The sequence below is a fragment of the Clavelina lepadiformis genome, chromosome 1, assembly GCF_947623445.1.
Source record: "Clavelina lepadiformis chromosome 1, kaClaLepa1.1, whole genome shotgun sequence".
Lineage (NCBI taxonomy): Eukaryota > Metazoa > Chordata > Ascidiacea > Aplousobranchia > Clavelinidae > Clavelina > Clavelina lepadiformis.
Window position 1 is genome coordinate 27,189,064 of NC_135240.1, and position 20,625 is coordinate 27,209,688.

The 20,625-nt window shown below is 36.2% G+C and overlaps 4 protein-coding genes across 4 annotated transcripts; all 4 read left to right on the forward strand.

The window, feature by feature from the left end:
* Positions 1-788: 788 nt before the first annotated feature.
* Positions 789-5,738, forward strand: LOC143471873 (iduronate 2-sulfatase-like). The gene is made up of 12 exons (XM_076969926.1): positions 789-926; positions 1,070-1,215; positions 1,336-1,513; positions 1,701-1,789; positions 1,864-2,013; positions 2,138-2,365; positions 2,547-2,673; positions 3,335-3,514; positions 3,637-3,740; positions 3,821-3,923; positions 4,116-4,306; positions 4,429-5,738. The coding sequence occupies exons 1-12, from the start codon at positions 860-862 to the stop codon at positions 4,567-4,569; spliced, it is 1,704 nt and encodes a 567-aa protein (XP_076826041.1). The 5' UTR covers positions 789-859; the 3' UTR covers positions 4,570-5,738.
* Positions 5,739-6,599: 861 nt separating this feature from the next.
* LOC143471715 (iduronate 2-sulfatase-like) lies at positions 6,600-10,993 on the forward strand. The gene is made up of 12 exons (XM_076969914.1): positions 6,600-6,914; positions 7,082-7,248; positions 7,459-7,636; positions 7,734-7,822; positions 7,938-8,087; positions 8,183-8,410; positions 8,538-8,664; positions 8,931-9,110; positions 9,233-9,336; positions 9,407-9,509; positions 9,747-9,937; positions 10,124-10,993. The coding sequence occupies exons 1-12, from the start codon at positions 6,770-6,772 to the stop codon at positions 10,262-10,264; spliced, it is 1,803 nt and encodes a 600-aa protein (XP_076826029.1). The 5' UTR covers positions 6,600-6,769; the 3' UTR covers positions 10,265-10,993.
* Positions 10,994-11,942: 949 nt separating this feature from the next.
* Positions 11,943-15,730, forward strand: LOC143472032 (iduronate 2-sulfatase-like). The gene is made up of 12 exons (XM_076969935.1): positions 11,943-12,138; positions 12,292-12,437; positions 12,589-12,766; positions 12,839-12,927; positions 13,002-13,151; positions 13,227-13,454; positions 13,553-13,679; positions 13,736-13,915; positions 14,038-14,141; positions 14,226-14,328; positions 14,553-14,743; positions 15,033-15,730. Exons 1-12 carry the CDS (start codon positions 12,072-12,074, stop codon positions 15,171-15,173), a joined length of 1,704 nt encoding a protein of 567 aa, XP_076826050.1. The 5' UTR covers positions 11,943-12,071; the 3' UTR covers positions 15,174-15,730.
* A 512-nt stretch (positions 15,731-16,242) lies between these two features.
* On the forward strand, positions 16,243-18,144 carry LOC143472191 (microfibril-associated glycoprotein 4-like). Its single transcript, XM_076969956.1, has 6 exons — positions 16,243-16,613; positions 16,747-16,853; positions 16,970-17,066; positions 17,159-17,255; positions 17,384-17,530; positions 17,740-18,144. The coding sequence occupies exons 1-6, from the start codon at positions 16,343-16,345 to the stop codon at positions 17,921-17,923; spliced, it is 903 nt and encodes a 300-aa protein (XP_076826071.1). The 5' UTR covers positions 16,243-16,342; the 3' UTR covers positions 17,924-18,144.
* The last annotated feature ends 2,481 nt before the right edge of the window (positions 18,145-20,625 follow it).

Here is a 20,625-nt window from a genome sequence, read left to right on the forward strand (position 1 = left end):
TTATTCAAAACAACACAACTCTGTTAAATCTACTTCACAAATAGACCATCCACTATCCACTGTCCAACCCATGGGAGTACATAATCATTTTATCTGCAACATAGCCTCATGCCACAGATTATTCGCTAAACCCCACTATAACTAAAATAAGGTCTGACCACCAGCTCCTGTATGGAGCGCTTGCATTTTAGGGCAGGGTGATTTACGCCAAAAAATTAGGGCCTATGTTTTACGTCACACCAATATTAAAACTCTAATTATTTTCTGTCGCAACTAGGTCTAGCCTAATTTTTAGTTTAATGAATGGAGCCGATTGGAAAGTTATTGGCTTGCACTTGCAACTTTTGTATGCTTGTTTTTAGTGTTGCCACACCAGAAAGGCTGAAACTGATATTTACACCAGTAGCATAATGATTTTTGCTCCTTCGCAATGAGATCTCTAGTGTATCATACAAACTTTCCATTCTGGCATCAGCGATGTTATATGTCAGTATAATGTGTGATCTAAGAGGTACCGTATAATACTACATTGTGTGCATGACACCTGCTATAGTTGACTCTCTGAGAGTAGTACTTGCTCTAAATGGCACAAACTTCCCCTGTGTTGAACAATCTGGTATCCAGCTGCACAAGCTCAATAGGCAACTATCTTCTAATGAAGAGATTTCATGATAAATTATTTTGCTAACCCCTGTTCAGAAATCATCACCATAACAGTATTAGCCAAGTTGTTGGCTTATTTAAACATAGAAACAATTCTGGAAGAATTAATATCAATCTATGACTTGAAAATGCATTTATTTGCTAGAAGATAAATAAATTGATCTTGTAATTTTTGTTTTGATTCTGTTTTATCACGATGAAGCCAGGACTACAATTTACTGTCTTTGTTTCTGTTGTAATCATGCATGACCAGATATTTGATGGTAGGTCATGTGATGGAAATATGTTGTAATCTGTATATGTTGTTGCCTTTGTGCTTTTGAAAAAGTTTAAGCAAGTTATTGAATTTTACAAAAAAGGTTGACTGTAGATTTATCTTGTTACTACAGTATTGTTATTATTTTAGTTTCTGCCAAACGACATAACGTTTTGTTTCTGGTGATCGATGACCTTCGCCCAGCTCTTGGTTGCTATGACTACCCAAAGGTTATTTCACCGAATATCGACCAACTTGCATCACAAAGTGTTTTGTTTGAGAATGCTCATGTTCAGGTGACTGGATGTTATCTTCATACGCAGTTGACGTTTAATGTAATTTTTGGATGCTTTTAAAATTTTGGTAGATTCTAAGATTTTGAAAACGTTAAATTAACATTTTTTGTCTTTTCACAGCAAACTGTTTGTGGTCCTAGCAGAACATCATTCCTAACCAGTCGTCGACCAGATACAACCAGGTTGTACGACTTTGGTTCATATTGGCGCACTCACGCTGGCAACTTCACAAGTCTGCCACAACACTTCAAAGAAAACGGATATTTCACTTACAGCATCGGAAAGGTCTTTCATCCAGGTAAGTTTGGTAACATTGGTGACCGTGTGAAAATGAAATCAAAATTTCCCTGTGTAGTCACAATTTTATTGATTTCATGCATCACTGCCTCTCTTTTGATTTCTCTGATCTCCTCTGATTTTGCTATGAACATAGTTTAGTTTCGTTGCAGAACAATCCATCAAAAACATAACAATTTTTTTCTAAGGTATCTGCTCCAATCACAACGATGATTATCCACTGTCATGGTCAAAGCCAGCCTACCACCCTTCCACACAGGCTTATAAGATGGCAAAGGTTGTCATGTTGCAATTACCTGTGGTAGCACTTGAAAGCGGTTGTTACAAATTATGTATTATTATTACCACCAGGTATGCCCTGATGCTGACGGCAAGCGTCATATGAACTTATTATGTCCTGTTGATGTTTCAACTCAACCAGAGGGGTCGTTGCCAGACATACAAAGTTCTGAACATGCAGTTGACATGCTGAAAGAATTCCAAGCAGATTCATCAGAACAAGTAGGACAATTATTATTTAAGTTCTGAAACGTAAAGTTGTCTAATATTTATTTGACATTTGTAAAAAAACAGCTCAAAATATAGTTTTAATTTGATTTATTTAATGGCCGGTATCTTATTTCAGCCATTTTTTCTTGCTGTTGGATTCCACAAGCCCCACATACCTTACAAATTTCCAAAAGACTTCCTTAAGCTGTACCCATTGGAAGAAATAGATTTGGCACCGAATCCGTTTAAACCGATTGGTCTGCCTGATGTTGCGTTCTCACCGTATAATCGTTTAAGAATCAGACACGACTTTGGATTGCTCAATGTTAGTTATCCTTATGGTCCTGTACCGGAGACATATCAGGTATATTTTTTACTTCAAATAGCTTTTGGCTGAGGAGTAAGGCCTTATGTAGGCAGATTTTTTATTTTTCGTCAAACGTAAATGAAATTTTTGTGTGTTTTTTTATTTAGTCACAGCTAATAATTTAATAGTTGGGGTAGGAAGGGACCTCCTATAAAAATCAACTACATGTATTTTGCAGAAAAAGATCAGACAACATTATTATTCTTCGGTGTCTTACACTGATAGCAGAGTTGGAATTGTTCTCGATCAATTAGAAGAGTCAGGATTTGCGAACAACACCATCGTTGTCTTACTGGGCGATCACGGTTAGTACCAGACACCAGTATACTGGCACCATTTTGATTTTTGCAGGTTTCAATGAACAATGCCTGCGGATGCCAATTATAGAGTAAAGAAATCTGAAGAAGCAAACTTCTAAAGATCAGAAACCAACTTTAACTTTTTTTCAGAATCCTGGGAAACGTTTTTTGTTGTAAAGTTTATGATATAATTCAGACGAGAAATTGGTTGTGTTTGGTGCATATGATATGCATTGCTGCACAGGTTCGCCAGTTCATCAAGTTGCTGCGTACGACCAAGCGAAACATGTGTTAGTTGTTGTAAATTTAGTTGCATCACCTTTACTTTGATCGTCTTACCTAAACCGAAGAAACTTTTGTTTTATCATTGTAGACATTAAATTTAGTAATTTGCCATCCTATTAAGAACTAGACTTCTTTAAATTTAGAATTATTTTAGAAGAAGATTAGGAATTTAGGATTCAGAAAAAAAACGTGTTAGAACAGTTGACTGTGTTTTAATGTGATTTCCTCGTAATGTCCCTCTTGAGGATTATCAGTAACAAAAAAAGGCAAAGTCAAAATTTTGCAAAGATGTTTATGGATGTGAAATTTGACTCATTCATAAACACTGATCATGGGTTTTATCTAAGTTTCTAATAATCAAGCACAAAATGAAATTATCCAGGTTGGAGTCTTGGAGAACACGCGGAGTGGTGCAAATATGAAAACTTTGAAGTTGTCACTCGTATTCCGCTGATGGTCCACATGCCAGGAATGACTGACATCAACTTGACCAATAAAAAGAAATTCCCGTTTCAAGACGTTTTGAAATCTGGAAGTTCTCAGCGATACAAAATTAAAAGAGGTAGAAATATTGGCTTGAATCCTTTGCAAGGAAATAGATTAACTTCATCATGTATTTGATTGCTTTACATTCCCACAACTTAATTAGATTCTAATATTCTCTTAAACCAATTTGTTTCTTAGGACCACGAAGCACTGCACTGGTTGAAGCTGTTGATGTTTTCCCAACACTTGCTGAATTGGCCGGACTTAAAGTGCCACCAACTTGTCCACTTGATACATTAAAAGTAAGTCACTCGTAGAAGTGGTAATATATTTTGAAAAACCGATAAGTTGCGATTCAATTTCAGATGTTTTGTTGCATTAGGTGGATTTTTGTACAGAAGGTGCAAGTTTGGCAAAAATTATGATGAAATCAGTCCAGAAAACGCTTCTTAAAGCACAAAAGCTTTCCACCAAAGATATGTCTGGTATTGAATTTTATAATTACACTTAATGGCATGTGTAATGTGTAACCCAGTTTTACTAAAATGCTTGTAACTTCTATGATCTCAGATGATGATGTATAAGACTGAACAAGCCATATCCATATCATGAGTATGTTGAAGACATGGGCTTCATAATAAACTGACAGCCGCATAAATTTGGTGATACACTTTCAGATGACAATGAAAACTGGAAAGATGCAGTGTTTAGTCAATATCCACGACCCTCTGTCCATCCACAATCAAACACCGACCTTCCGGATCTCAAAGATATAAGGATAATGGGATATACCATGAGGACCCGACATCACCGATACACTGAATGGGTTGCATTCAACCCCGCCACATTTCAAGCTGATTTTAACAGCGTAAGTTCTTGTTTCAAGAACACTTTTGTATATTTAATGTGGGAGCCTTGAATGTAAAAAGAGATAAAACTCAGCAATGTTGGGTCGTCAAATGCATTCTCATGAAAATCCTTCCCATTTAGGTTTATGCTCGTGAACTTTACCTTCGAGATTCTGATCCTCTTGAAGTGTACAATGTTGGCAACCTCCCCATGTATGAGGATTTGGTGATGAAGATGAGGAAGAAATTGATTGCAGGATGGAGGGAGGCTCTTCCCAAATAACAAGATTTGATTGTCAGAATCCTGGAGGAAGTTTATTCAAGTTTCACAAAAATCATTCATTTATTTTTCATTCATTGCTTTGCAGTCATAAAACAATTATGTCTTTAGACTCAAACCTGATTATTTTGTATTAGAGTATGAAACTGCCATTCTCTTTAGTGAATATAAACACACTCACACAGTATTTCTTAGTATAAGATAAATTTGAACGAGTTAAAGAACCTATCCTCCTGCAAAATATTGATTTCTAGCATCTGCTATATGTTTTTCTTTTATGAGCATACCTTGCCCGATATTTTTGAAAACATAAGAATATTCACACGCGCACTAATAGATGTATCTCTTTATGCAAATACATCTGTCATTGTCTTGCATTGCATTTTTTATCCTCATCCATCCTTACTTTCTTTATGCATTGAAATTTGTGTATGTCAGGTTAATTGTGACTTGAGCCTCAAAATTGGTGACTACTAAGCATAACCCTGCCTTTATATCCAAATTTATTTAGCACACAAAAACTTGAATCAAACGTTGAAATTTGTACTTTTTGTCAATTTATGCTTCCGAAATTATTGATACTTCTACCAAATACCATGTCATGGTATGATAGTTCCATGTTTTTGATACAATTCTTTGTGTACTTGTATTGGCAAACATTTCGACTATTATTTCATGTTAATATCACTTCGTAATTACTATGTTAGAAGAAGTTAGTTTATGTGACAAAGTTGCAACTGCAGCAAATATGTAAACTGATCACTGCTTGGAGAGATTTTGTTGACAAGAAACAATTTCATCTGCGAAACATAAATTTTTTAAATTTCTCCCTCTCATATTTTGTCCTTTAATATGCGATGTTCATCGCAGCAATTTACTTCAAAAGTTTAAGCTATTGTAGTAACCAGTCGACTTCCAATTCGTCTAACTTTTCTGTATTGATGAGTTGCAATGTGACATAGGTTTTAGGAAAAAAGAAGGCTTTTTAATTACTCGGATTATTTTATGCCACCTTTTTATTATTGTTGTTGACACAGATGCTTCTTTGCGTTGCTATTCTCAAGTTTGCTTTGATGTTACAATCAGAGAGTTCTAGACATCAGGCGTTTAGATATCCCTGGTTACAATCAGTAAATGTTGTGCCTTGCCAATATCAACATCTTTTCATCATTGCATTTTGTGTTATTCCAAGGATTTGCAAAGATGGAGTGAAACCATGCGGTGGTGTTCAACGTATTATTTGCAGTTGGAGCCGCAAGTAATTGGCCGCTTGAATAGTGAAGAATATTGCACCGTGCTCACTGCCAGAGCTGGAAAAACGGCAACTCTCTCCGATTACTATCTCGAGAATTATACATGAGGCTTGGTTAAAATGATATCGTGACGTCACTTCCTGTGCATGGCAGTATTGATCCCAGAGCGCAGCCCAGACTCTGTTTAACGTTTTCAAAAAGTAGGTCTCGCAATATGAACACTAATGAATTATCTGGTAATGCATAGCGATTCAGATCTCGAAGATAATTAACCGGGAAGCCAGAAAAAACAAACAGACTTTGTATTGGAATGATAAATGCGAACAATTTTTACACCGAATCAGCCATTCAATTTAACAAATAAGTAAACATACTATTGCATAAGTAGGCTATTATTTGAAGCAAGCACGAAATTTCTAATCAACTGAATTTCCACGCAACATTTTTCAAATTTTCAACCTATTATTACAGTACATTTTGTTTGCAATTTCTTAACAAAAGTCGGGACATGTTGCCTGCAGTATGACTTGGCATACCAGGATATCACTTTTCGAGTTAGGATAGTACCAGAAAAACCGGAATCCTTAACACATCTAATGTGAAACAAAAAGGAGTCATTGCAATTCGCTATTAACTTCGTGAAAAAAATAAGTAGCTAAAGAGGGAAAACCCCTGCCTAAAGATACATTTATTGATGTTGTTCCAGTATTAAACATTTACGTGAGACTCATTGCTATTTATAAGGATTTTGTGATTGTTGTAATATGGCGTGTTGTTCTTAATCTTTAAATTATTCCATTCAATTTGAGTAAGTTTTTTCCGGTGGAGAATCTCACAACTAATTGCCGCATCCTTGTTAGGGAGTTACTGCGCCAACAGTTTGCAGACTAGCTTAATGTACAGTGAAAAGGTTAAAACTATGCTACACAGCAAAGCTATCTTTATGTAATATGTTCAAAGTGGTCTATCATCATTGCTTATACATCTATCCCAGAATGTCTATTGCATTTTGTTTAGGCGGCGATATGATGAACTGTAATGTATTTGTTGTTCTGTTTATTTGGCTGTCAGTTATACAAAGCACATTGTCTGTAGGTATGTGTGTTATTATTGATTAATGATACCTTGTACATCATAAAAAAATTTTGTTTGGGAAGTCAGTGTTTGTAAAACGTTGTTAGATACATTGGATTTGGTTGCATTTTGGAATGTTGGTGTCTGTCGTGATTTAACTCTAACATTCCCTTTTCAATTACATCCAGTTTCTTCCTTAAAGACAGAAGCTTCTATTAAAAGACCAAACGTTTTGCTTCTGGTGATCGATGACCTTCGTCCAGCTCTTGGTTGCTATGACTACCCAAAGGTTATTTCACCGAATATCGACCAACTTGCGTCACAAAGTGTTTTGTTTGAGAATGCTCATGTCCAGGTGGCTGGATTCTATGTTCGAGTTTTTGTGCAACTAACTTTTAACCCCAAAAGTTCTGCTGATTTATATTTTCTGCTTCTTTATTTTTTCAACTTAACAGTTTCGTAAAATTTTTCGTAATGTTATTCCAATATATTCCTTCTCATTGTAACAGATTATTTCATGTGACTTTTAACTTTGAATACAAACAGCTTCCTTGTCTTTTCACAGCAAACTGTTTGTGGTCCTAGCAGAACATCATTCCTAACCAGTCGTCGACCAGATACAACCAGGTTGTACGACTTTGGTTCATATTGGCGCACTCACGCTGGCAACTTCACAAGTCTGCCACAACACTTCAAAGAAAACGGATATTTCAGTTACAGCATAGGAAAGGTTTTTCATCCAGGTAGAATATTTTGTGTAGGTGCTGCTGTACACTGTAGCTTATGGTTAATGAAATGAAACAAAATTCATTTTATGCGTACACTACCCTATCTTCTAAGGTATCTGTTCCAATCACAACGATGATTATCCACTGTCATGGTCAAAGCCAGCCTACCACCCTTCCACACAGGCTTATATGATGGATAAGGTTGTTATGTTGCAATTACCTGTGGCAGCATTTGAAAGCGTTTGAGCCAACCCATTTCACATTCATTTCCTGTTTAAATGCATGAGTGTACTCAGCATGTTCTTGTGCATACCAGGTATGCCCTGATGCTGACGGCAAGCGTCATATGAACTTATTATGTCCTGTTGATGTTTCAACTCAACCAGAGGGGTCATTGCCAGACATACAAAGTTCTGAACATGCAGTTGAAATGCTGAAAGAATTCCAAGCAGATTCATCAGAACAAGTAGGACAATTATCTAAGTTCTAGGACACTTGTAAAAAAACAGTTCAAATTATGGTTGTAATTTGATTTATTTAATGGCCGGTATCTTGATTCAGCCATTTTTTCTTGCTGTTGGATTCCACAAGCCCCACATACCATTCAAATTTCCAAAAGACTTCCTTAAACTCTACCCATTGAAAGAAATAGATTTGGCACCGAATCCGTTTAAACCGATTGGTCTGCCTGATGTTGCGTTTGCGCCGTACCATCGGTTGAGAATTAGACATGATTTTGGATTGCTTAATGTTAGTTTTCCTTATGGTCCTGTACCGGAGACATTTCAGGTAAATAAACGTTTAATGTCTTTGGCTTCAGATAACGTCTTCTGTCCAGACATTTTATAAGTTTTAACAAATGTTAACTTGGTTGCAATGAACAAATAATGCTATCACTTGCTACCATTTTTTGCAGAAAAGGATCAGGCAACATTATTATTCTTCTGTGTCTTACACTGATAGCAGAGTTGGAATTGTTCTCAATCAATTAGCAGAGTCAGGATTTGCCAACAACACCATCATTATTTTACTGGGCGATCACGGTGAGTACAAGGCACCAGCATAACATCAGCACTTGTGTCCGGTCAGTGATATATAAGGGCGGGCACCAACTTTATAGAATTTAATGAACTGAGTCTACTTCCCATAAAACAAAACACTATAAATATAATTCTTGAACCTTCAAGTAGATGTGCTCGTTGATCGAAGCGTCACTTTCTCTTGCCCAAGGCAAAATTTCTGATGTCAATGCACGTGGTAGCTAGATATGAAAATGCTTGATCTGAAAAATATATTTGAAATTATCCAGGTTGGAGTCTTGGAGAACACGCGGAATGGTGCAAATATGAAAACTTTGAAGTTGTCACTCGCATTCCGCTGATGGTCCACATGCCAGGAATGACTGACATCAACTTGACCAATGAAAAGAAATTCCCGTTTCAAGACGTTTTGAAATCTGGAAGTTCTCAGCGATACAAAATTGAAAGAGGTAGAAATATTGGCTTGAATCCTTTGCAAGGAAATAGATTAACTTCATCATGTATTTGATTGCTTTACATTTCAAAATCTGAATTAAATTCTTATGCTTTTCTAAACCAATTTGTTTCTTAGGACCACGAAGCACTGCACTGGTTGAAGCTGTTGATGTTTTCCCAACACTTGCTGAATTGGCCGGACTTAAAGTGCCACCAACTTGTCCACTTGATACATTAAAAGTAGGTGAACTGTGAAAGCGATAACAATACTCAATGCAAAAACAATAAATTTGTGCCGTTTCAAAATCAGGTGGATTTTTGCACAGAAGGTGCAAGTTTGGCAAAACTTATGATGAAATCAGCCCAAAAGACCTTCCTTAAAGTGAAGAAATTATCCTCCAAAGATATGTCTGGTATGTTAGGTTTATATCGCTGCATGTATTTCTTATATTATTTATTTATTTATATCATTTAATAAACTTTAAATAACCAACTTTTACAAAAACAATGGACTTAAATGTTGTTGTTGATAAATATGCGGAGAAATTCATATGTTTGATCATTACATCGCGATCTGTAGATTCGGTCGTTTTGCAAGTTGACTGATACATGAAATACAAAGTTTTATAAATTTGGTGATACACTTTCAGGTGACAATGAAGATTGGAAAGATGCAGTGTTTAGTCAATATCCACGACCCTCTGTCCATCCACAATGGAGCTCTGATCTTCCAGATCTCAAAGATATAAAGATAATGGGATATACCATGAGGACGCGACATCACCGATACACTGAATGGGTTGCATTCAACCCCGCCACATTTCAAGCTGATTTTAACAGCGTAAGTTATTTCTTCCATTAATTCGGATTCTGCACTGCTTGCATGAAGTTCAATTGTGTTAATGCATTATTTAGAACAGCCATTGTGTGCGCCAGTCCATATTTTATCTTTAAACAGTTTAGTATTTAAGCTCAACTAAGCTAGACCACCAAACACCTTTTTAAGAAAAAAATCCTTCCCATTTAGGTTTACGCTCGTGAACTTTACCTTCGAGATTCTGATCCTCTTGAAGTGTACAATGTTGGCAACCTCCCCATGTATGAGGATTTGGTGATGAAGATGAGGAAGAAATTGATTGCAGGATGGAGGGAGGCTCTTCCCAAATAAATTATCGTATTTCCGTTTTTAAATTTTCCAAAAATTTTACTATTTATTCTCGAAACTCATTTCATCAAAGCATGATTTTAACAATGGACCTGTGGTGACATTCATTTTGCTGTTTGTTTTCCCTTTTCTTCCTCGTACATAATCACGCTGCCTTAATTGATTTTTGCGTTTTGTGTTGGTTTTCATCTGTACGCCGTTATTCAGTAGTAAGCGTAGTGTGGGTGGGTCGGCTGCTTAATGCTAAGAGTTTATCTATATAAGTATTATATAGTTTACAGTCACGTCTTACGTAAGTAATTATATTTAATTTTGTTTTAGGACTAGCACAATTCTGTTTAATAAAGCCGTAGTTGCTTTTTGGTTTTATACCTAAGTTATAAGGTCATGACATGGCAGAACCTGTTCGTTATATTTTGCTGACGCTTCTATGTTACCTGAACAAGCACTTCTTGACATCCCAACTATGCATATAAAGTCTGGGCTAACAAAGAAACTTGCTCATACCACCGTTTCTTTATGTAATCTCGACAAAAATAAGCAAAGTTAAGTTGGAGCCTTTTTGTTTTTTTATTTTTAACGTTTATTTCAACGATATAAAAATATTGATTTATGATTACAATGTTCCATTCGTCAAAAGTTCCCTTTTCATTGTGATGATGTGAAGCAACTTCCTCGAAACGAATCACGCTTTTCTTGCTTTATTCTCAATAAACAATAACATGCCACTGCTTCAAATGATTATTTCGTCACTTCTCAGGTGTGGTCGCAGCAGTCAACAGTTTTCCATTAAATTGTCAAAATAATTCTTTATTCATTAATTTATGCAATGATTGTTCCTCCAACAGATGATTATAAGTTGGTGTTATTTCATATATTTACGTATCATAAACAATTAAGAAAACAAAAACACTTTGAGGGATTGATCTTGCTCAATATTACTTGCTAAACTAGAAAATTCTGTACCATTGCCAGTTTAATGCGTTTTGTAAATCGCTTTGTCACGTCACTTCCTGCTCGTTAGAGTATTTGATAGCAGGACGCGAAACTAAGCGATTTTATCTTACTTTAAAGATTCAGTATTTTAAAAGAAAGAGCGGAGTTTGAAATTTGTAGAAAAGGGTTGCCTGTAACGTAAGAAAGTGACTAAGTGTTAGTGAAGTGACGAACCGAAGAAGACCATTTATGCATTTACAGTTATTTACGCAAATTCGAATCTTGCAAGCAGATTTAAGCCAAACTCATTCCTTTGCGTAAAGTAAGAAACCAACAGTGAAACGTTCAAGTTTTCCATTTTATAAACGACTGACTGCGAGTATTTTTTTATTAATTTCTATAGCTAAAAAAAAGGTTCCGTTTCTTTCATTTTGCGAAAAGACGGCAAGTTTAAGCACAGTTTCCTTGCACGTGAAATATTATATTTAAGCGGTGTGAGCAAAATTGGTTGATTCGAACTCGCATGGTTATCAAAAGCCATTATTTGTGTTTTCATAAAATTGAATCCGGATATTTTAAGCTTAGCACATCTCTACTAAACGTGGTTTATTACAGTCTCAAAAGAGGGAAAGACCCTTTTGCGAGCGACAACTTTCAGCAAAAGAATTAAACTTCTAAGGGTCGCTTGAAGACTGCCACTACTAACAATGCTTCATAGGTTTTATAGGGTGTATAGTGTTGATGTTGCCAATGTCAGCTAAAGTGAGAAAAAAACCGCAATTAATCTTCTTAGTTTTCAGATGAAACTTAAATTCTGCTTTTTGCTCAAGTTGTAAGTTATGCTTAGGCTATATCTTCTTGTGCTGTCATAATTATGGACTCGAGCAAATATATCTTTGTGCTTCTTTGTCTAACAACCACGCAGAGTAAAACGCCAATAGGTGCAGTGCAACCACAAGCTCTGTATTTTAATTTCTTGCAAAGAGATTATAATTTCTTGACCTAACTGCTTATGTTAAACATCACACTCAGTGACTGAAGTTTGATGAAATAGTCGTTTAAACATTTGTTTTTTTTTATTTGTACAATTTCAGTTTCTGCCAAACGACATAACGTTTTGTTTCTGGTGATTGATGACCTTCGTCCAGCTCTTGGTTGCTATGACTACCCAAAGGTTATTTCACCGAATATCGACCAACTTGCGTCACAGAGTGTTTTGTTTGAGAATGCTCACGTTCAGGTGGCTGGATTCTATGTTCAAGTTATCAAATAACCAACTGATGAGCTGAGAAATATTGATCCCGGTGAAACAATAAACGGAACTTTATAGCACATAAAACAATTCTAGTTCAACAATCTGGTAAATTTGTACTAATATTTTATTTTTACAGCAAGCTGTCTGTGCTCCTAGCAGAACATCATTCCTAACCAGTCGTCGACCAGATACAACCAGGTTGTACGACTTTGGTTCATATTGGCGCACTCACGCTGGCAACTTCACAAGTCTGCCCCAACACTTCAAAGAAAACGGATATTTCACTTATAGCATCGGGAAGGTTTTTCATCCAGGTAACTTTGATAGCCTGATTATGGGTGACAATAAAAATGTAACTTGTTCCACAATCGAAGACATTTTAATAGGCGAAAGCTCAAATCACAACGATGATTATCCACTGTCATGGTCAAAGCCAGCTTACCACCCTTCCACACAAGCTTATAAGATGGCAAAGGTTGTTATGTTGCAATTACCTGTGGTAGCACTTGAAAGTGGTTGTTACAAATCATGTATTATTATTACCACCAGGTATGCCCTGATGCTGACGGCAAGCGTCATATGAACTTATTATGTCCTGTTGATGTTTCAACTCAACCAGAGGGGTCATTGCCAGACATACAAAGTTCTGAACATGCAGTTGAAATGCTGAAAGAATTCCAAGCAGATTCATCAGAACAAGTAGGCCTACGCTTTACTTCATCGTGATGTAATATTTCAGTTGTCATTTAAAGGGGTAATATTATCTTATCACAGCCATTTTTTCTTGCTGTTGGATTCCACAAGCCCCATCTACCATTTAAATTTCCAAAAGACTTCCTTAAGCTCTACCCATTGGAAGAAATAGATTTGGCACCGAATCCGTTTAAACCGATTGGTTTGCCTGATGTTGCGTTCTCACCGTACCATCGGTTGAGAATTAGACATGATTTTGAGTTACTCAATGTTAGTTTTCCGTATGGTCATGTACCGGACACATTCCAGGTAGGCTACACACTTTATGGCTGGGAGCTCATATACGATATTTTCTTACTATTTGTCGGGAAACCTTTTTACCTTTTGTTCATCACAAATTTTTGCAGAAAAGGATCAGACAACATTATTATTCTTCTGTGTCTTACACTGATAGCAGAGTCGGAATTGTTCTCGATCAATTAGAGGATTCAGGATTTGCCAACAATACTATCATAGTCTTACTGGGCGATCACGGTGAGTGGAATATCAGGATGTTTATGGGTAACAAGCAAAAAATATACCATTTCCAGGTTGGAGTCTTGGAGAACACGCAGAATGGTGCAAAAATGAAAACTTTGAAGTTGTCACTCGCATTCCGCTGATGGTCCACATGCCAGGAATGACTGACATCAACTTGACCAATGAAAAGAAATTCCCGTTTCAAGACGTTTTGAAATCTGGAAGTTCTCAGCGACACAAAATTGAAAGAGGTAGAAATATTGGCTGGAATCCTTTGCAAGGAAATAGATTAACTTCATCATGTATTTGATTGCTTTACATTTCAAAATCTGAATTAAATTCTTATGCTTTTCTAAACCAATTTGTTTCTTAGGACCACGAAGCACTGCACTGGTTGAAGCTGTTGATGTTTTCCCAACACTTGCTGAATTGGCCGGACTTAAAGTGCCACCAACTTGTCCACTTGATACATTAAAGGTAAGTCACTCGTAGAAGTGGTAATTTGTGCTAAAAAACCTTGTAAGTTGTAAATTAAAATAATTTGTGCTTTTTGGCCACCAGGTGGATTTTTGCACAGAAGGTGCAAGTTTGTCAAAAGTTATGATCAAATCAGTTCAGGAGACTTATAATAAAGAAGAACAATTTCTCTACAATGACATGTCTGGTATTGCATTTATCCTGTCACACAAATATGTTTAACAAATTTCTAGTTTTATAAAATAATCGAAACTTGTTAGCCAACCTGTTTCGTAAGTGCTGTGAGAGCTATGTGCTGTGTGCAGAGATTAGGATTTTGTGAAGGTGACAAACACAACTTATTATTGGTGATGAAAATGAGATTGGTATCTTAATAGCTGTGTTTTGATAAATTTGGTGATACACTTTCAGGTGACAATGAAGATTGGAAAGATGCAGTGTTCAGTCAATATCCACGACCCTCTGTCCATCCACAATGGAGCTCTGATCTTCCAGATCTCAAAGATATAAAGATAATGGGGTATACCATGAGGACGCGACATCACCGATACACTGAATGGGTCGCATTCAACCCCGCCACCTTTCAAGCTGATTTTAACAGCGTAAGAGGTTATTTTGAACAACTGTTAGTAACAAGTGATTTTTCGTCCCCACCGCGCTTTTGACAAAAATAAAATGATTGATTGAACAAATCCACCCTCGACAATAGAAAGATCCTGGATAAAACTGTATAATTTCATTTGAAGAAATCTACATCAAGTACTGTATGTATGTAGTATATGTAGTGTATGTATCACTTCATGGCCTGACTTTTAATACTCTAGTAAGCAAGTTAATTTTAAATATAACAGTTCTATATTAGATACTTTTGACAAAATCCTTCCCATTTAGGTTTATGCTCGTGAACTTTACCTTCGAGATTCTGATCCTCTTGAAGTATATAATGTTGGCAACTTCCCCATGTATGAGGATTTGGTGATGAGGATGAGGAAGAAATTGATTGCAGGATGGAGGGAGGCTCTTCCCAAATAACAAGATTTGATTGTCAGAATCCTGGAGAAAGTTTGCTCATAAATTTTTACATAAACTTTATTTATTCGAAAAATGAATTTTCTCCCTGCATTGTATCAAAGAATTTTATCCTTGGATTTTATTATTCAGTATTAGGCTGCATTACAAAAAAGTATAATCAGTATAAAAGTGTATTAATATATCACTTTTTTTGTCTATTATATATTACTATGCACGTAACATTTTGTGTTTTGTAAGGAATATCAACACCTTGTAAAATTTTACTTTCTACCAACTGCTATGAGATTCTTAAACTGGTGATCAGTTAACTCAACCACGATCACAATTGTTAAACCCTTATAATGGCACATTGGGCATGGATCCAATTAATCATTTTTATTTTACTAAGATGTTCAAATGTTTGCTTTCAAGATAAATCTTTTTTTCACGTGATAACAATTATATGTGGTATAATTATAATAGCAAATCCTTTATAATCTATATATAAAGTTTTTATTGAAAGTAGTAAAACTATAGTTACATATTTCATTTAAATAAAGAATAATGTTCTACTTTGAGCTCTTAAAATTAATACATGTTTGTTGTTATGTGTTCAGATTTAGCCATAAATTTTCAATTTACGACTGTTATGAAATAATGTGTTTTAAAAAACATTTTACTCCCAAAAGCTGAAGAAAACTTCATTTAAAGTGGTTGATGACACTTTGGTCACTTACTAAAAACAATCAATTACTCGGCAGCGTTCTTTTCTCTTTCACGGATAAAGTTACAAAACAAATTCCATTGCTAAGAGGATTATCACAGAAAATATTTAATGTGGTTTTATAAAACCCACTAAGAGCATAGCACTTTCACCGCTATGCTGATGATAAACAGACCACTTCATTATCTGTTCATTTCTCAGTGTGATGTGGTTCACAATGAGAAGTTTGACGGTAACTTTCTCCCAAATTGCCTCGAGAAAAACAAATCTTTCATCATAAGAAGAATTTTCAATCGCCAAAACAACAATACAAGTGGAAATGAGAAAATCACTTGAAGCATTTATTAAGGCAGCTAAAGGCAGAAAAGCGCTCAGACACAACTGACTTGCCATTGAAGAAGGAACAAAGAACAGCGTCAAGGAAAGTCTTTATATTTGAGAAGCAGATCAAAAGGTAACTGCAATTATGAGAATTCTGGTTGTTATCTTGCTCACTGCCTCATTGGTTGCACTTGCGATGACACAACAATGTCGTGAGGTCACTCGACAAGTTACAGTTTGTGATGACGATGCAAGCATCCGTAGCGAAAAAGGAGATAAAGGTGATGTTGGAGCTAATGGAAAAGCTGGTCCGCCTGGAAGCAAGGGATCCAAAGGAGATTTAGGAGGAGTCGGAGAGAAAGGAGAATCGTGCGCTCTTGGATCGTTTGAAACTGAAATGAGAAACAGGATGAATCGTAAGCATACAAATTGCGATTTATGTATTTCTGACTTCACAATTTGCAATGTTAGGCTACAAGCTGTACGATGCAAAAACTACTCCTACATCTGCACTTGTTAATTTCTACAGCAGGCTCTGTTTTTTCCTAGGCTTAGAAGAGGTGCTGACACAACCAACATCATGTTGGACGTCATTCAAGCATGGACGACAAACCCTACACTCTGGACCAGAAGTGTTTTGTTCTGGAGGATGGACAGTAAGTGGAAATATATCAGCATATCTTCTTGTCATTAATAAATTTTTACCTATAAATCGACTGACCTACTACTGACATCTGAGCGCTTGTTTCTAACCCGTAATGAAACACTTCAGGTGTTCCAGCGACGCTTTGATGGAAGTCAAGATTTCCAGCAGAACTGGAATGCCTATAAATTAGGTTTTGGTGACTTAGACGGGGAGTTCTGGCTTGGTAATGCGCGTATTTACTTTTGATGCTTGTCTGACTGTTGAGTTAAAAATATACAAGGCATTTGCAGCTACATCTGGTACAACTCTTTGCAGGTTTAGAAAAGATATATCAGCTGACAAAGCAAAAAGGATGTAAACTTCGTATCGACCTATGGGGCCATGATGGTGACCATGCTTTTGCTCAATACAGGTAGTATTTAATTTATAACAAGGTTTTTATCTTTTAGAGCCCTTTGAGCTATGTTATGACAACTGTACCAATAACTATCACAATATGGTGGAGATGTGTAACTTAAATGTATCTTTTTTCTCATTCAGTGATTTTTCGATCGAAGGAGAAGAAGATAAATACAGATTACATGTTGATGGGTATAGCGGTACAGCAGGAGACAGCATCGTAGGAAGCAGTGACAGCTTGGATAACATGAGGTTCTCAACGTATGATCAGGACCATGATAATTGGAGGTACAAGCTTATGCTTTTCGTTCTCGCTTCTAAAAAATATATCTCTTGAAGAAAATATATTCAAACGACATTTAGCTTAAACTGCACTGAAAATTTTACTTTAGACAGAAAAGATTATGAAGATAAAATAGAAAGCAAACCCAATCTACTATTCTGAAAATTAAATCAAACACATGAACTAATCTATTAAGAAAGCATAACTGTTGCAGCGAGAGCTGTTCATCAGATGTTTATGGGCCTCGAGGTGGTTGGTGGTTCAACACTTGTGGACATACATACCCTAATGCTCAGTGGGGCCTTTCAAGGGGTGCTTGGAATGGCATTGTGTGGAACGCATGGAAAGGCAATGCTGTGACTATCAAAGAAACTACGATGAAGATGAGATGTGATTAGACTGCCCAGTGGTAGCTCCCACACAGCTGCATACTTACAAGACCTGCCACCATGCGTGGTTTTTAAAAGTGTACAAAGCTTTGCAGTGTGTCTATGTTACATGCTAAAATCTGTTTCGTGTAAACTTACTTCTTGTTTGATAACTGTTGGGAACATGTATACACGATGCCATTAACTAGGATCCGCTAAAGAGGAATAATAAAATTAAACTGAATGCAGTATTAGTTGTCAAACAATACGTTTTTAACATTCAAGTTTTTAGTTGAAATCATGCACGTGACATTTTGTGCCTAAGCAAAGCAGTCATTTGCAACATAAGACACCTAACTATTATAATGTTCAAAAATATCTACATAAAGAAAACGAGGCATTTAAAATGATGACCAGCTTCGTATTAGATATATTAATAAGGAGTAAAAATAGGCCTACCATATTTCCTCCCAAAAAGAGGACATTTTTTTTGCCGGCAAGTAAAACAAAAGTACAATTGTTACGTTTGAGTTTGATGATGTTTTATACCAGGGGTAGGCAAACTGCGGCTCGCCAGCATGTTTTTTGTGGCTCTTCTAGTCGAATCGCAAAATTCCAAAAAAACTGTAAAGGCTGCCAAGAGTACCGTTTATGAACGTTTCTGTCTGTTTTTTCTTTATTTAGGCCAGCATTTTGTTTATGACGTAACAATAGATATAGAATCCGAAATTGTTTTCAGATATACAGTAGATTCTATACTCAATGGCAAAGGTGGTCAAAGTGCGCTTCGCTGACATGTTTTTTATGGGTCTTCTAGCTGAAAAGTAATATCCCAAAATGACTACTAATAATACAATAACCAAATTGACAATCATTACTGATTTTGCGGCTCGCTGGTGTTAATAGTTTTCCGCAAGCGACTCTTTCATTGAACAAGTTTGCAAACCCCTGTTTTATACATTTCCTTGGTAGTTGCAGGCAAAAGTTCCAAAAACAGACAAAAAAACAACAAATCAATTTATTTTTCGGATTCAGCCCATGAAAACGTTGCGGTTCCCTTAACTTTTGCCAATAAGGAATGATCACTTTTAACGAATTCGTGAAATAGTTTACACTAAAAATCATTGAAATTATATACAACCGTCAAGATGCTCGAAACTGATTCAACTATTAATTATAGACTGTCTTTTTCTTTGCACCATTGTGGCTGCATCAAAGAAAAAATGCGTTCAACATTTGCATTATGGGCCATAATGCTAAAGTAAAATTGCGCGATTTTTAACAAGATCAAGAAAGTAGGGCTGGTAGGGCAATTTGTTGGAAAACCTTTTTTCAAACAGCAATTCAGCATGTTTCATGGCTACAGTAATTTTTTGCAAATAAATACAACGTCTCGCCTAAAAGTCCTGTTGAAAGTATAAGCAACTAACCCGAAATGCGAAAAAAGAGGACATTTGGGCATTTTTGAGCGTCCTCGGAGGACCATTTACTTTTCTTGAGAAAAGAGGACAAATCCTCCTAAAAGAGGACGTATGGTAGGTCTAAGTAAAAATCATTGAAGTAGCATAAAATGATTGAAGAAAAAACATGTCTGAAACAGATCAAATAAAATTTGTAAAATGAAGAATAAAAAAAATGAAAAGTTGCATCAGCTTGCAATACAAAGTCTTTAGACAGTTAATATTAACACTGTGTTTAAATTGTTGAAACCGTTCGTTAGTTGGCGGAAACTTGCCGCAGAAGCCAACTTTCTGCAAACTTCCAGTAGGAGCGAAAAATGTGGGACAAAAATAAAAGTCAGTTTTATGCCACTTTGTCTTCAAACTTAAAGCGCTGTCCTGTCTTATGTGACTTCCCCTAACTAATACAAACCGTCCTTAGGCTGAGTATAACATAAATTATACTGAGTAGGGTAGCCCGAGTGAATAGAAAAATCTTGAATCTTTGAAGAACTACGGTAACATTTATAAGTAAGGCCTTTAGCTTTAGATAAATTGCTCAATATAATTTCAACTTTGTTATGTTAAAACGGAAATTATAATCTATAGAATTACATAGTCTAGCCCAGGGATGTCCAACCTGCGGCCCGCCTGAGATTTTTGTGCGGCCCGCTAGTCATTTTCACCCCAAAAGTATTTACTTTACGTACCCATATTTCTCGAAATTTAATAGGTTCTGCGGCCCATTGAATTACTTCAAGTGACAATGCGGCCCACTATAATGAAAGGTTGGACATCGCTGGACTCTAGCCACTATAGTTTTCAAACAAATGAAATTTATAAAATTCTTGACGTGGGAGACTTTAGGATTGTAATGACATAATATGCAGTAAAAAGAACAATCCGCTGAGATTGATCAAATCAACGAATTCCTGGTGAATTAATAGCGTACGTACTGATGCGTGACGTAAAGCATAAGATATTGAGAATAATACAGAACCATGGACGAGGAAGAGTGAGTTTACTATAAATTTACCTGAACCTTTAAACCGGTTTGAGCGAATGTATTAGACAAACGAAATCGGATTACGCAATGGACTCAAGCATTAAGTGAACCATGACTCGTTCTTACCAACACTCAATCGAACAAATTTTTCAAAACTCAAACCGAACCTGAACCAATGAAAGCAAAACGGCAAAGATCCGAACCGGAATCGAACCTTCCTCGGCCATATAACTACTTTCAATTGTTGTAACTGTGTCGAATAGTTTTCGAAAACTTTGTTTTTGTTT

Bases quoted from the DNA above. Each gene is read 5' to 3' on its own strand.
- LOC143471873 (XM_076969926.1), top strand. From the start codon at position 860: ATGAAGCCAGGACTACAATTTACTGTCTTTGTTTCTGTTGTAATCATG. The intron at 1,514-1,700 runs GTAAGTTTGGTA...TTTTTTTCTAAG, and splicing joins CGGAAAGGTCTTTCATCCAG to GTATCTGCTCCAATCACAAC. The intron at 3,515-3,636 runs GTAGAAATATTG...TTTGTTTCTTAG, and splicing joins GCGATACAAAATTAAAAGAG to GACCACGAAGCACTGCACTG.
- LOC143471715 (XM_076969914.1), top strand. From the start codon at position 6,770: ATGTTCAAAGTGGTCTATCATCATTGCTTATACATCTATCCCAGAATG. The intron at 8,665-8,930 runs GTGAGTACAAGG...GAAATTATCCAG, and splicing joins TATTTTACTGGGCGATCACG to GTTGGAGTCTTGGAGAACAC. The intron at 9,938-10,123 runs GTAAGTTATTTC...CTTCCCATTTAG, and splicing joins TTCAAGCTGATTTTAACAGC to GTTTACGCTCGTGAACTTTA.
- LOC143472032 (XM_076969935.1), top strand. From the start codon at position 12,072: ATGGACTCGAGCAAATATATCTTTGTGCTTCTTTGTCTAACAACCACG. The intron at 13,916-14,037 runs GTAGAAATATTG...TTTGTTTCTTAG, and splicing joins GCGACACAAAATTGAAAGAG to GACCACGAAGCACTGCACTG. The intron at 14,329-14,552 runs GTATTGCATTTA...ATACACTTTCAG, and splicing joins TCTCTACAATGACATGTCTG to GTGACAATGAAGATTGGAAA.
- LOC143472191 (XM_076969956.1), top strand. From the start codon at position 16,343: ATGAGAATTCTGGTTGTTATCTTGCTCACTGCCTCATTGGTTGCACTT. The intron at 16,614-16,746 runs GTAAGCATACAA...GTTTTTTCCTAG, and splicing joins AATGAGAAACAGGATGAATC to GCTTAGAAGAGGTGCTGACA. The intron at 17,531-17,739 runs GTACAAGCTTAT...TAACTGTTGCAG, and splicing joins CAGGACCATGATAATTGGAG to CGAGAGCTGTTCATCAGATG.